General features: G+C 35.4%; 2 protein-coding genes and 1 pseudogene across 2 annotated transcripts; 2 read left to right on the forward strand and 1 right to left on the reverse strand.

Annotated features, from left to right (window-relative positions):
- Positions 1 to 665: 665 nt before the first annotated feature.
- LOC114309447 (Pentatricopeptide repeat (PPR) superfamily protein) lies at positions 666 to 8,077 on the reverse strand. Its single transcript, XM_082887421.1, has 2 exons — positions 4,426 to 8,077; positions 666 to 935 (listed from the first exon to the last, which is right to left on the reverse strand). Exon 1 carries the CDS (start codon positions 7,923 to 7,925, stop codon positions 5,805 to 5,807), a length of 2,121 nt encoding a protein of 706 aa, XP_082743547.1. The 5' UTR covers positions 7,926 to 8,077; the 3' UTR covers positions 666 to 935; positions 4,426 to 5,804.
- On the forward strand, positions 1,238 to 1,927 carry LOC145798713 (uncharacterized; annotated as a pseudogene).
- A 4,784-nt stretch (positions 8,078 to 12,861) lies between the features above and the next one.
- On the forward strand, positions 12,862 to 14,990 carry LOC114309448 (membrane protein PM19L). Its single transcript, XM_028255189.2, has 4 exons — positions 12,862 to 13,119; positions 13,208 to 13,427; positions 14,473 to 14,518; positions 14,653 to 14,990. The coding sequence occupies exons 1-4, from the start codon at positions 12,993 to 12,995 to the stop codon at positions 14,734 to 14,736; spliced, it is 477 nt and encodes a 158-aa protein (XP_028110990.1). The 5' UTR covers positions 12,862 to 12,992; the 3' UTR covers positions 14,737 to 14,990.
- Positions 14,991 to 16,299: the final 1,309 nt, after the last annotated feature.

Below are 16,299 nucleotides of genomic sequence, written 5' to 3' on the forward strand. Positions count from 1 at the left end.
TGATGCATTGACATAACTCTCACATGCTGATACCCATCCAGGGAGTAGTTGGAGTTTGCTTATAGGGAAGCTTTAAAACTTTGTACCACTTTATTTTTCTCATTTTTAAATGTAAATTATATTACCATTTTAAAATGTATCCCTACAGTCATGTTTACAGACTTGGCACCCCATCTGCTAAAACTGTCCATTAACATCATGAGTATTTTGGGTCGTATCTTGAAGTTATGTGTGTCTGTTTGAATCTGCACAGAGGGAAGCCCATGCAGATTTAGGACGACTCATCATGCCTCTCTAAATCTCACACACTATTTTACATATGCTTTCTCTTTTATTTTTATTTTTGTTTTATTTTTTTGATAAACTGATGCATTTGTCAACGATGATGTTCTGTACTCTGAAGCATTAGTTGGTTTTAATATGTTTCATATTCTGAATTTTTTTAAAAATATTTCAAATGCATAGCAATAAATTACAGTGTTGTTTCAACAGAAACAGGAGTATCCAACTAAGTGTCAGTTGCCTGTATTTGGCGAAACATATTAGTAGTGCTACAAAACATCTAATCAACTTTTACTATCTTTAGAAAATAACATGTGTATGAGACTGAAGTTCATGATGTCATCAAGATAAGTCCAACAATGAGGTGTTCACAGCACTTCAACTTGTTAATAACAAGACTAACCATGCAATATTTCTCTAATTGAGAGTAAAGAATAATTCAATCAGAAACAATTCCAGGGTCCTATCGACAAAAGCATGTTCTATGAATAACCAATCTCACTTTTGGGCTCAAATTTGAGTCAAGTTTACCCAAATAACAATAATGAGATAAAGTGAGCTCACTTCAAAATAGAATGAAAATCAATAAAGAAATATTATAACCTCAAAAGTACAAGAAGAACACCTAAACAATTGTTACCAAAAGCCATGACCTTTGTTAAAACCTATCACCTACTTCACCCACTTAAACCTACTCCACTAAACCTAACCCACTACACCACTACCACCTCACCTACTCCACTAAACCTAACCCACTACACCACTACCACCTCCACTTCACCTACTCCTTACCTACTACACACTCACCCTCTTCTATATATAGGAATCATGAATCATTGTAATAAAAATAAAAATATACATCAATCAATAATACAATTCTCTATTTCTCTTTATACATCAATTTTAACATGGTATCAGAGCGAGGTTAGCTCTTGGTGATCTTCACCTTCCGGCGGGCGGCAACCTTGCCTTCACCGCCCGCCGGACCCCAACCATGCTTATTGAAACCTCCATCAACTCCATTACCTTCTGGTCCATCATCTCCAACCGCAATCAATCTTGACAAGTCACCATGGGTCACCATGAGTCAACCACTGCCAACACACAAGCTTCATGTGCTACAAGCTCTGCTTCAGTGAGCTGTGTAGAGAGTCTGATGACAGAGATAGTCTCTTCTTACTGCAATCACTTGTACGCCAACAAGCCAGAGCTCGCTGCTCGAAGGATCGAAGCTATTGGCTATCACGTCGGCCACCAGCTCTCTGAAAGGTATACGATGGACCGGCCACGGTTCAGTGATCATCTAGAGGCAATCAAGTTCATCTGCAAGGATTTCTGGACTGAGCTCTTCAAGAAGCAGATAGACAATTTAAAGACCAATCATAGAGGTACCTTTGTGCTACAAGACAATCAATTCAACTGGCTTTCACACATGTCAATTGAACCGTCCTCTCAAAACTCTGGTTCAGTTCAAGATCCATCTACTATGGCTGAAAGTAAGGCAGCACAAGCAACAGGCATGTATCTTTACTTCCCATGTGGGCTCATACGGGAAGCGCTATCGAACTTGGGAATTCCTTGTGCGGTTTCTGCAGATATATCGAACCTTCCTGCTTGTTCATTTGTGATCCGGATAAAGGCTTGATGAGTGGTATTAACAGAGGGATTGAGGCTTCTGTTCAGTTCAATGATCTGACCCACACCAAAGATGTGTTCTTCTTTCTACTCTCTCTCTACTCAAGGACATCCACCAGGGTGACCACTTTCCAACCCCTTATCCACCACCTTTTGCACATACCCATACTTTTTCTTTTTTTTATTTTTTAAACCACTCTCCACCAAACAAGCCAGACAGACTACTTATCACCAAACCACTTGCAGCACATGTATGGCCATTATAATATTACAACATGCTAGCAAAATCAACCCACATGATCCCCTTTTCTTTTCTTTTCTTTATTTTCCACTTTCAAACCCTCTCTTTTTTATTCTCTTTGATCACCCCATGTCTGACCAAACACCACTCTTTCTTTTTATTTCACACTTTTCTTTTATTTTAAAGAGATATATATATATATATATATTTTATTATAATATATTTTTCTATCCCTACTTTTATTATATTTTATTTTATTTTATTTTTTGTTTTTTCTATCTTTCTTTTTCCATCAATATTTCATTATTATACCACTCGTTAGTGAGCATCACCCTTTTTTCCATTTTCTTATTATTATTTTTTATATTCCACACAAAAAAAAAAAAAAAAAAAAAACACCCAAAACCATTTACCACTTTGCACAACAACCCATATTTTATTCATCTCAGGGGTTCACCCCGATCCACATTTTACACCACACCAAAAAAAAAAAAAAAAAAAAAAAAAAAAAAAAAAAAAAACCACACAAGATCACCATCACAACAACAACAGATTTGTTTTCTTTTCTGCCGACGGCCACCCACCGACCTCACTTCCACTACTCTGCCCCCGGTCTCTTCTTTTTGCCTCCATCCTGGGCAGTCCTTGACGGTGCGACCTCCGTATTTCCCACTCCACTGGGCATGATCACTACTCTCTGCTCCTCCACTGCAGCATATGGCGGACCTCCAAAACGGAACATCACGGTAGCCTTCCGCTTCAGCTCCTTATTTTCTGCCTTCAACACACTTATCTCTGCTCGCGCATCCTTATACATGCATTGGAGCAGAGCCAGCTGGGAGTTTAACTGTTGCACCTCATTTGTCCTGCTCTGCAGCCGGTGCGACAAGTTTGTGACCGCAGTCATGGTTTCCACACATGACTTCAGAGTATACTGATTGGCCTCAATATCAGTTTGCACTGCCATTTTTTGCTCCACCGACCGCATCGGAAAGTTCAACGGAGCAAAACCAGAGGTGTTTGGTTGAGGTTCACTGGCCACTGCACCAGTTATTTCTCTTGTGGACTCGTTCAGTTCTGGAAAGAGCGTGAGCAGACCACGGGAAGAGGAGGCCGTGTTCTGGGTAGCTGGACGGGAAGAAGAGGCCATGTTGCTGAGTGTTTCAGAGAAAGGTTGGTTACAGAATGGCAACAGAGTGTTCCAGAATCTCTTTCTCAGAAACGGAAGAGTTTTTTTCAAAGGATTTTTCGGCGGTTTCAGACTGGTTTGCACAGCCTCCGCCTCAACCTTGGTTAAATAGCCAAGGCCGACACGCCACTCTGTCGCTCACGTGCCTTGCCGCGTCTCCGGCTCACCTTTTGATGGCTCGACGCTTTCTGTCAGGCACGCCTTTTGATGAAGTGGGCGCGCCTTTTGAGGGCGCGACTTTTGAGGGCTCACTATATATATCCATATATATATATATATTTGGGCAGCCTATATACACCATCATACAGTGTATTTTTTAAGGGTCCGACAAGACTCTGTAAACTGTCCCGACATTGATTCCGGTTAGCTCCTTCAAGGGTCCGACAAGACTCTGTAAACTGTCCCGACATTGATTCCGGTTAGCTCCTTCAAGGGTCCGACAAGACTCTATAAACTGTCCCGACATTGATTCCGGTTAGCTCCTTCATGGGTCCGACAAGACTCTGTAAACTGTCCCGACATTGATTTCGGTTAGTTTCTACAAGGGTCCAGCAAGACTCCGTAAACTGTCACAACAACTATCACAACATTGTCTGCTACAACGGTCCGACATGACCCCATAAACTGTCTTCTACATCGGTCTGACACAACCATCCAGTGTCCTCTACAACGTTATGACACCACCATCCAGTGTCTTCACCACTGGTCTGACACGACCATACAGTGTCTCTTATCCTCTTTTATTTTTATGTATTTTCTTGTTTTGTTACTCTCTCCAAACTCAAGTTGGTTAGTTCCTATCCCCCTTGAGTTTGCGGGGGGCTGTTAAAACCTATCACCTACTTCACCCACTTAAACCTACTCCACTAAACCTAACCCACTACACCACTACCACCTCACCTACTCCACTAAACCTAACCCACTACACCACTACCACCTCCACTTCACCTACTCCTTACCTACTACACACTCACCCTCTTCTATATATAGGAATCATGAATCATTGTAATAAAAATAAAAATATACATCAATCAATAATACAATTCTCTATTTCTCTTTATACATCAATTTTAACAACCTTGTGCTTGGGAGACTATATCTGGCAAGAACCAGTGGGAGTTCTCAACTAAATCTGGTCATCACACAAACAAGGTCAAAACCTCCCTCACAACTAAAGTTCCATGCCTCTCAATGGGGTAAGCAAGGAACACCCGAGCACCTCCACATCATAACAAGTCCTTGGTAGACCTTCATTTGAGATGTTTCATTCATGCCTCCAACTTTCTCAATTTCATCAAACAATTTTTGGTCATCGTAGTCTTGAGGATTACCATGATCACGAGCTTGTGCAACAGCATCTAAATCGGCCTTAATTGACAAACTCCTCACTCACAATGTTAGTGAATCTTGTCTTCCGCTTCTTTGATTCTTTAGCTAGCTTAGATGTGGAGGTGGAGACAGCTCCAGATGAAGAGGACTTGTCAGTGTTCAGTTCAACTTACTTCCAGTTTCTGCACATCCTCCAGCTTGTTAGCATTAATGCCGAACTCAAATGAGTCAAGGAAGCTGCCTTTGCTTTGAACCTGCAGCGTGACTTCCAATTGTATGCTATTTTCCGAATGCTCCACATATTTATTCATAATCTTCATCACGTGCAAAATGAATCTGACATGCTTTGTCTTCACCTTGATGCCAGAAGCCCATACACCTGCTGTTGCTTCCTTCAATCATTTGAGTTGAATAGCTATAACCAAATCCACTACCAGAGTATCACAAGCCAACCGAACTAGGTGCACAACATACTCCAAATTTCACTTTCACTGCCTTTGCCACGGTTCTATAGGCAATTGACGTAAAAGTTGCTCCAATCTGGCTTTTAGCATTTTCTCCACTAGTGAATCAATAGTAAGTTCATAGATATCACTCTTCCATGTCAAATTCTTCTTCTTATTAGCCATCAAGTCTTTTTGCTCATCTAGAAAATCTGAAGTTGATGATCACCGACCAGATATAAGCATTAGAGTCACTTGTTGGAACTCAGAGGTTGATTTTGGATGGTTGTTGCCTCTCAAAACTCGCCACGATTGGATCTTGATGATGTTGGTCGCTGGTTCGAAAACATTGCAGCGAAGATAGATTGAACCCAGCAGCGGGGGTGGGGTGTTCGTCGGATATAATTTTTCCCTCCAGCCAGGTGTAGGCTACTGAAGACATCAATTCCAACCTATTGATGATATTGGACATCTGGATTCAGACAATTGGCCTGCCCTAAAACATAACCATTTTTGCTATCACAAGCAAGTCATATCAACCTCTCAACAATCTGTGGACAGTATTCCTGCTTCTGCTAATGATATATCATGCGTTAATAAGCTAAACTAAAAGTCATCAAAGGCAATATGTGGCCTCCAAAGTGTTTAAAATTCCGAAGACATTTGAACACAACCCAAGATAGTGTTACCAGTAATCCCCACAAGAACAAAAGCCATTCCTGAAGTGATGAAAGCGGCTAGAATCTCTTACAATAATTTCACGCCCAACAATTTTTGCCATGAGCTTAATGGCAGAATGGCAATCTCCGCATACACGAAGGTTTTTCATCACTGTAATTGTAGTGCCCTCAACAGTACTAATCAGCCCAAACCCAATAGCTAGCCTCTCGCTGTGATAAGACAACATCACATCCTTTTGTTCATCCTCAACATCATGTAAAGCGAATCTTTGATCAGGAACATAACCAATTTCCTTCAACTTTTCTCCCAACCATTCCAATTTTTTATATATTTTCTCACATGAAGGATGGGACTTATCTCCTGAAAGAAACACATGCCTCTGTCCCTTTAAAGTAAGCCAACTCTGTCCTGGTTGTTTTTTAATTCCTCTCCCTTTCATCTTCACTCTTATTCTGGCAACATCATTCCATCTACCAGCAGAAGCATATAAATTGGACAACAAAACATATGCAGCACTACAATCTGGCTCTAGATCAAAAATGCAATAAGCAGATTTTTCAGCCAATTCGAAATCAAAATGCATCCTACAAGCACTAAGCAAAGCAAGCCAAACCATTGTATTTGCTTTCATGGGCATGTTTTTAACTAACTCCTCTGCTTCCTCCAACCTCCCACATCGGCCCAAGATATCCACCATACAGGCATAGTGCTCAAGCTTCATGTCAATGGCTTTACACTGGCTAAAATATTCAAAAAGGCACCTTCCTTTTTGTAGCATCCCGGAACGGCTACAAGAAGAAAGCAGCCCAGTGAATGTGATCTCATCTGGGTCTACCCCAACACGTATCATTTGGGTAAAGAATGCCAGTGCCCACATGCCATACCCATGTTGGGCACATCCAACAATAATTGAGTTCCATGAAACAACATTCTTTTCACCAATGTTCTTGAATATGACCACTCCAGTTTTTATATTTCCACATTTAGAATACAGTACAATAAGAGAATTAGCAACAAAGGCATCAGTTTCCAAACACAGTTTAATAGCTGTGGCATGAATCTCTTTCCCTCTATCAAGAGCCTCCAGTTCACAGCATGAATTCAAGGCACTAGTAAAAGAAGATTGATTCGGAAGGATACCCAATTTTATCATGTCACTGAAAACCTTCAATGCATCTTCGTGCTTATGATTCAAACCATAGCCAGTCAAAAGAGCAGTCCATACAACCACATTTATGTGTAACTTTTCATTAAATACCTTGCAACAATTATCAATTTGCTTACAGTTTGCATAAAACGTGACTAGAGAAGCAGTAACAAATGCATCAAAAGAGTAACCTAGCATGACAACAAGGGCATGAACCTGAACACCTAGTTGTAAATGGGGCACATTTGCACAAGATGTTATTACAGTAGAAAACGTACTTGAAGTGGGTTCAACACCAGAAACCACCATCTGTTGAAAGAGAAACAAAGCTTCATTGGTCTTCCCATGCTGATCAAGACCACTAATCATCGAAGTCCACGAAATCACATTCCGACAAGGCATTCCCTCAAACAACTTCATAGCATCATCAACTCTGCCATTACAAAAATACCCATAAATCATCGAATTCCAAGCGGCTATATCTCTCATAGGCATCTCACGAAACAAGCACTCGGCCACTTCAATTCTCCCAAACTGCAAGTACCCATTAATCATGGTTGTCCAAGAAACCACATTTCTTTCAGGCATTTCATCAAAAAGTTTCCTGGACATATTCAAATTCCCACAACCCAAACACCCTTTAATCATTGAATTCCAACAAACTGTGTCTCTAACAGGCATTTTGTAGAACAGTTTCAAGGCATCATCGAGTCTACAGTTTTCAGCGTAACCCGCGATCATCTTAGTGCATAAATGAACACTGGGGAGAGGGATTTTATCGAAAATAAAACGAGCTTCGTCTAAATTTTGGTTCTTTAGGTGATGAGAGAGCACAGAAGTGAAAGAGAAGAAGTTTGATTTGGTATAAATGGAGGCAAGCCCAAGGAAAGAATTAGAGATTTTAGTGATAGTAAAGAAGAAAGATTTTGGTGAAGATGATCTGATGAGGCTCCGAAAAATAGCGGGAAATGCTATCATGCCTATGGGTCGTTACAGAAACACCAAGCAAGTTACTAGCCAGCCTACGGGAGAAATGAAATTTAAAAAAAAAAAAAAAACCCCAAAAAACAGTTTACTAGGCTATTTCCGTTAAATCTGTCAATAAATTTAAATTTGATGAAAAATATTTAAAATGTGAGTCCCGACCATTTCATCAAACGATATCAAATAGGGTGAGAATTACATTTTTGTTTTAAATTTAATCTCATAAGTGTTAGTGTTATTTTTCTGTGACGATTTTCTAATTCTGTCCCTAAAAACTAATAATTAGTGAAATTTTTTTATGAAAATGCCGTTAAAAATTTCAAAAAATATTTTATAATAACAATTAAAAGTGAACGGGATTTTTTGATGCACCAAAAAGTCCAAAGAACTTATTGATATACCCATCTTCCTAATAAAACTTTTGATTCAATTCCCAAAAAAAGAATTGCCAAATCCACAACCCAATTTCACATGTAGTGAAAATCAATTAAATTTATTTGATAAGCATGATTTGTGTCAGTTACAAATTATTGTAATGCATGAAATAAAAGTTAAAAAAATTTTAAGTAATAAGATTCTTACTTATTGTTCACTAGCGTGGTGTTTGATAAAATTAAAAATTAACTATTGAAAATTGAATGCTGAATTTTTTAAATATAAAAGTTGTTTAATAAAAATTTAAGTGCTCAACTAAAACAAGTTGTTTGGTATGTATAACATCAAATTTGAAATTTATTATATTCAAATTGTATCTTTCAATTTTTATATTATTAGGGTGAGTTAGTGGGGGTGGAGGAGGAGGAGAAGGCGGCACCGTTAACTATGTTAATGGCGATGGTAGTAGACATAGATGGGTAGTTGCTACAGTGATGGTAGAAGGGTAACATTGTGGAGATAAAAAAAGAGGTGGTAGCGGCGGTATAATGATAGTGGTTGTTGTGGTGGTGGTTATGATAATGGTGTCAATGGTTGTAGAAGTGAAGAGTTGTAGTGGTTGTAGTACTGACAAGGACGATTGTGGTGGTGATAATAGTAAAATGATGGCGGTGTTTATGGAAACAATGACAATGATGATATAGGTGGTGGTAGTAATAGTGGTGGTGGCATTATGGTGCTGGTGGTAGTGGTAGCGACGGTGGTAGTAGTGGTGGTGGTAGTAGTAGTGGCGGTGGTGATGGTAGTGGTAGTGGTAGCAGTAATGATGATAATAATGAGTTTATTATAGTGTATATCGACACTTATGTTTAGTATTTTTATAAATTCAATCAAAATTAAGTAAATTTCATGACTTAATTTTTTTTTAAAATTTTAAAACCTACATTTTAAGAGGCACTTAAATGATATCAATTTTGATTATCAAACGAACTTAATTTTTAAATATTCAATTTTAAGTGTTAAATCAAGTTATCAAATGTCCCTTAAATTTATAATTACTTATGCATAATCATTGACATCCATTCTTATGATTTTACTATTACCACCATCACCAAAAACCGCCACCACTGCTACTACCACTACCACCGTTGCTACCACCACATCATAGCCACAAACATTACCATCATTTAATTACCACCACGACGATTGTCATTGTTACTACTACCACCTCACTTACATCATAGCCATAAACAATATTACCATCATTTAATTACCATCACCACGATGGTCATTGTTACTATTATCATTTCTCTTATACCACTACTACGATCCTTACATCTCCACTACCATTTATACATCACTGTCACCACCACCACCACTCATCTATCTTCTCTACCCCACCCCTCCATCATCACCACAATCACTATCCTTCCACCTCTACTACCATCAACATTGGCACCATAGCGATTGTCATACATCACAATATAAAAATTAGAAGAAAAAATTTAAAATAATAAATCTTAAATTTGATTTTGTACACATCAAATAATTTGTTCTTATTCAATAATGAAATTTTTATCAAATAAATTTAAAATTTAAGAAATTCAGCATTTAGTTTTCAGTATTTAATTTTTAATTTTTCAATTTAACAGACAACACTTTAGAAGATGTTTGAATCTTTGTTTTGCCAAATATATATATATATATATATATGGGTAAGTAACCAAAAAATAAAATTTGTGAATAATTTTTCTTTCATGTAGTTCTCATTTTCCTCACTCAACCAAAACAATTAGTTCCTCTACTCAAAAATATCATTTTCTTTTACTTATGTTCACTTTTATTTCTTTTTTTAATAAATTTAAAATCAAAACACAACATCAAAGACTTATCGGATGACCCAAATCTCTCCTAGACACATCCAAGGAGTAAGGGTCTAAGCAGTAGCGAAGTCATGAGTTTTGCTCAAATGGAGCAATATTGCGTTTCCAAACACAGCCAAGGATTAAGGGTCTAAGCAGTAGTTTTGCTCAAATGGAGCAACATTGCATTTAAGCCTTAGTAAGATCTATTACAATCCAATTGAATCCGATTTTTATTTGGTGATAACTTGGTAAGATAACTAAAGATTAGTGTGATGTCCAAATTTTATTTTATCCTCAAGTTAACCGTTCTTTATTATTGTTATTTTTTTGGGGAGTTTAATTTTTTGTTGAATTTTATTATTAATTTGGTTTTTGTTTTTAATTTCTGAACATAATAACATTATAATATAAAATACGATCGCATGTCACCATAAAAAAGTGAGAGCAAAATTACAGCAAGATGCACACTGTGGGAATATAATTTTTGAGTTGTCTATGTGGCTTGGACACTGTGGGTATATAATTTTTGAGTTGTCTATGTGGCTTGGTTGTTAGCCGAGGTGCCATGTAGGTGACAATGATTGGCCGAGATGCGATGTTCTCACCCGATTTGAGATATTCAAAGGACTTGAGTCCTAGGTGAAGACAGATTCCTGAGTTGGGTGAGTTAAGACTATTGAGAGAAACAAATCCTAATCTAACTAGGAGAGGTGAGTCCATGAAAATGTGTTATTCCTTGTTATGAATAAGAGTACTATTTCTAGGAAGAGGATGACACAGGTTATTATATAAAGAGAGGCATTCTATGGGTCAAAGGTACGCTTTACCTTGTGAGTTGTTATTCTACCGATTTTTCTTGCGAGATATTGTTACTGACTAGATTGTCAGAATGTCCTCCCGATTGGTAGCAACCGGTTTAGGTATTCTGTTTTGCGTGTGCAAGTATTAGACCCATCTAATGCACATGCTCTTCATTTTGTTCCCATAATTTTGGAGTTGGATTCACTTTAGTTGTGTGATCATATTTTAAACACACAGGGAGATAGAGGGGAACATAAAGAATTGAGAGAGAAGAGAGAGACGACAATATATAACTAATAAATGAAAAAATATCAAAATTAAATATTTAAATAGACAAATTACAGAAACTTTGCTAAAAATAATAGTAAAATTGAAATTTCAAAGAAGCAATTTAAAAATAAAAAATCAATTTAAAGGTAAAAGTGATATTTTCATATTAGTCTGTTAAGGTAATTTATAATTATAGAAAAATGATGTTTTCATATTATTTTTTATGAAATTGTTGGACTTTATTATAAATTTTGTGTTTAGATTTGATATTATATCAAGAATATTTGACATATCAACAATTTTTTTTTTAATAACTAAATTTGACATACCAATTTAATAATAAATTTTGCTTGAATTTTAGGATAAATTACATTAACACCCCTTGAGGTTTGTCTTTAATACAAAAAACCCTCTCGCATTCTGAAAATTACATCCTCCTTCCTAAGATTTAAACTACCATTACAATTATCCTTCCGTTAATCAACAGTTAAGTCAACTAACGGAAAAACTAATATAAGAAATTAATTTTTAAAATGTCTATTTTACCCTTATTTGCATATATAAAATTGACAAACAATTTACCATTTAAGGAAATTTTATATGCTCCAGTCATGGTCTTTGGTTATAACATATTATGGTGTTAATTATAACTATTGATTATAACATTATTTTGGTTATAATTTAAAAGGTATTTAGTTATGCCTTATGCGGTGTTTAATTATAACTATTTTTTTTAGTTATGATTGAAAATGATCTAATTATAATATTTGTGATAATTAACACCACAAAAGTTTGTGTACCATAGCATTACCTAAATGTTCAATAGTATAATAGTATATGTATTAGTATTAAATGAATTTTTGTAATTCTTTACCGATTTTCTTTATTCATCTAGTAATTTTTTTTTTAAGAATTTTTTTTTTAATAGGAGTAAATTAGGCATTTAAAAAAATTAATTTATTATATTAGTTTTTCCGTTAGTTGACTTAACGGAAGGATAAAATTGTAATGAAAGTTTAAACCACAGGGAAGAAAATGTAATTTTCAGAACTTAAGGGGGCAACTTGTATTAAAAATAAACCTCAAAGGGTGTGAATGTAATTTACCCATTTCACTAATAAGGAGTTACTTTGCGACCATAATCAGTGGAGAGTTACTTATTGTGGTTGTAACTGTTCTAATTACGAGTCATAGTGGTGTGGAGTACTGCTTGACCAACAATTTTTTAGGAAATTATTGAACTTTATTAGAAATATTGTGTTTAGATTTGATATTATTATTTAACATAGGAACTTGTCAAACAGATGGCATGATATGATTGGATAGGTAGGATCCTCACAATTTGACACAAAAGCACCTCTCCAACTGGCAAAGAATATCACTTTCCCTCCTTAACAGAAAGAAATGGAATTGGTACAAAGCTGCACACAAAGAATGTTACCACCTAGAAAAGAATAACCCAAAAATGTAAGCCAAGCCAAGCCAACAAAGAATCTGAATTTTCTTCACTTGCCTTCAATACAAAGCATCACCTTTGCAACCCTACAAATTCCCTCTGGAACAAAAAGGCTATACAAGGAAAGAATAAAAAAAAAAAGGAACATTCTAACACAAGGCCATTTATAAAAACCCCCTTCCACTTGCACAAAACAAATGTATGTGCACCAATCTTCCCTACTCCTTAACAATTTAGTACCCACACCTTTCTTTAACTGCTTCTCATCCTATACCACCATTTACAGAACCAACAATGGCTGATGGCCAGTTAAAGCCCGTTGCAGCGGTACTCTTAATCCTCAACTTCTGCATGTTTGTCGTGGTTCTAGGCATTGGTGGATGGGCAATGAATAGAGCTATTGATCATGGCTTCATCATAGGTTTATATAAATCACTCTTCTTCTTCTTTTTTGGGGAGGTACATATGCTTATATGTATATAACAATTCAATTTGTGATGTCTTAACAGGTCCAGGATTTGATCTTCCAGCACACTTTTCTCCTATATACTTCCCAATGGGAAATGCAGCCACAGGATTCTTTGTAGTGTTCGCTTTGATCGCGAGCGTGGTTGGTGTTGCATCAGTCATCGCTGGATTCAACCACGTTCGTTTTTGGCACACCAGCAGCTTGCCTTCTGCCGCTTCTGCTGCCACCATTGCTTGGAGCCTTACCCTCCTTGCCATGGGGTAAGACATTTACTATTATGTCTAGGGGAAAAAATTAAAAACTTAAAACTAAATAATTTGATGGCTAAATACTTCCTGTTTCAATGACATTTTAATGTAATATAGAAGCTTGCATAAATGTTTAGTGTAAAATATAGAGAACTCGAGTCGTAAGTCGAATTTCAAAATTTTTAGGGCAATATCTCCAAACTATATTATTTTGGAGTCAAAATGACAAAATAATTTGAAAAATCATGTTACTCATACATATCTTTTTATTTGTCCATTATCTACCTATATGTGCACATCGCTTATCTGTCTATGTATCATCCACTTATTTGTTTGCATGTCACCAATTTTTTCACCTAATCTATCTATCTGTCTGTATTACCATTACCACCAATCCCCGTTGTTGACCACCGCTGGTGACTTTTCAACCATCTTTCTAGCAACTTTTCTGGTGCTAGTGGCCAGTTGGTGGTGGGCCGACAATGGTTAGCGATGGTCTAACAATGATTTAAAGGCAGTGGTTTAAAAATGAAAAAACAAATCCTTCAAAACAATCTTTCTTAGAAAAATAATTTCACTAATCATGTCCTTATCCCTATAAAAGATCAGTCCTTTGACCTAATGTCATATTTCTATAAAAATAGACTATCACCAATAAACCCTAAATATATGGTATTGTCAAAACATGATATACATATTTTTCAATTGATTTCATGAAATGATAACTATTAACCCATTTGGTAACATTTATATTTATAGTTTTTATTCATTTTTTAAGCTTAAAATTATAAACAAAAACTTATTTTATGTCTTTTTGTAACAAAAAAAAATAATAAACTGTAATGTTGGGTTTAGATTATGGGTTTAAATGCATAATTCAAACACAACTAAATGTTACAAGACACCGGTATTTGAGGATTCGTGCGTAAAAATCCCACTTAATCTTCAATTATCCCAAATTTCACTCTCTTTGAAGCATTGACAATTAGTTAAAAATAAAAGTTTTGAATCAGCTTTGTGATTTCATTTCATCTAACTAGCAATGTTATTTCTGCAGCTTTGCCTGCAAAGAGATTTACCTACAAATCAGGAATTCGCGATTGGTAAGTAACTAAAAAAAAAACAGCCTTTTTTTTTCTTTTTCTTTTTTTTCTTTTTACGCATTCGCAGTTTCTTCATTTGGCTTAATTTATTAGAAACCTATGAATAATAACATATAATGTCTCTATATTTGCAGAGAACGTTGGAAGCCTTCATAATTATCCTCTCAGTTACACAGCTTCTATACATAGGAGCCATTCATAGTATCACCAGCTACTAGTTTTCACATAGTATCACCAGATACACTTGAAGATTTGGGTCACATTAATTGGAGTGTGTTTTGTGTGATTGTTTTTATTTATTTATTTTTTGTCACTAAATTTAACTCTGTTTTACTCGTTCATGGTTGTACAAAGCCAGGGAATTGGAATATTGTTTTTCTGTTGATGTGCTATTTTCATTTGTATTGAACAAATAAAGTACCCATTATTGTACAAACAACATGAATTTAATGAGTGTTTTTTTATTGTTTGTTTTGTGTGAAGTCCCCCTGCTTTTTGAATCAATATTTGTTATCATTAGCTCAAAGACTGAAATATTCTATTATAAAAAGTGACCTTTTTATTTATTTATTTTTTTAACCACCGGCTATTAAGAGCATCTCTAATGGTATTTGCTATAATACCATTGCTATTGCTATAATTTAGCAATAAATAGTAGTAATTTGTCAAATTATAGCAATGATGTTCCAATGATATACATGCTATTTTGGCAAATTTCAACCAACTTTTCTACCAAATTTGTAGATATTATTTGGATATAAATTTCTTAGTTATTTATTTATTTATTTTTTATTTTTTGTGACTTTTTTTTAACTGTTTGTAAAAAAAATTATATATTTTCATTATACCCGACTAGACAAATATTTAATATTTAAAAAAAATTAAATATAATTCATCCTACCAAAAAAACAAATCATTACAAAAAAAAAAAAAAAAATTATAATGACAAATTTTTTGTTCCACTGTGTTTTTTTATTTTTTATATTATTGTTCCACTGTGTTTGTTTTTTCTATGAAAATTTTCGAGACAAATTCTGGTTATTTGGATGATATGGCAAGTTTGGCAATTGCCAAACTTGTTGCCAAATTTGAGAGATGGCATTTGCCAAATTTGGCAAGGGTTATAGCATCCCATTGGAGCAAATATGTTTTGGAACTCTTGTCAAATTTTGGCAATGGCAACTCAAATAGCTTGCCATTGGAGATGCTCTAAGGAAGCAAATTCTGGTTGAGCCACTGAGACGAACCATGAAACATCTTGTATTCAAGTCGCAGGGGTGGACATCGGCCGTTGACTTGTCTTGTTTATCCGGTTTAATTCTATTTTTTTAGGATTTAAAAAGATTATTTTTTCCATAAAATCAGATTGGACCAACATTTTTAGCTCAAAATATTAATGGGTTGAGTTTGGGATTTACTTTCAATTTATGCCCGGCCTGTTATTAAATTAATTAATTATTTATATGTTTATAATACATTAAAATATATATTTTTTGTTGGGATTCAGATTTTATCTTATTGATTTTATTGAAATTCACATTTGTAGTGATGTATAATTGAATTTATTTAAAAAAATATTTCAATTTATATACAAAATCTTTTAATTTATAATGATATCGATACATTTATTTAATAAATATAATATGTGATTGAATTTAATTATAGAATTTTTAAAATTTTTTTTAACATATAGTCCGATAGGCGGACTTGTGATTTATAATTATTTTTTGGAACGGACTTGGACAAATATAGTGGCCCGATGTTAGGGCCGGGCTTGGACA

The sequence above is a fragment of the Camellia sinensis genome, chromosome 9 (assembly GCF_055761805.1).
Source record: "Camellia sinensis isolate YWXY chromosome 9, ASM5576180v1, whole genome shotgun sequence".
NCBI lineage: Eukaryota > Viridiplantae > Streptophyta > Magnoliopsida > Ericales > Theaceae > Camellia > Camellia sinensis.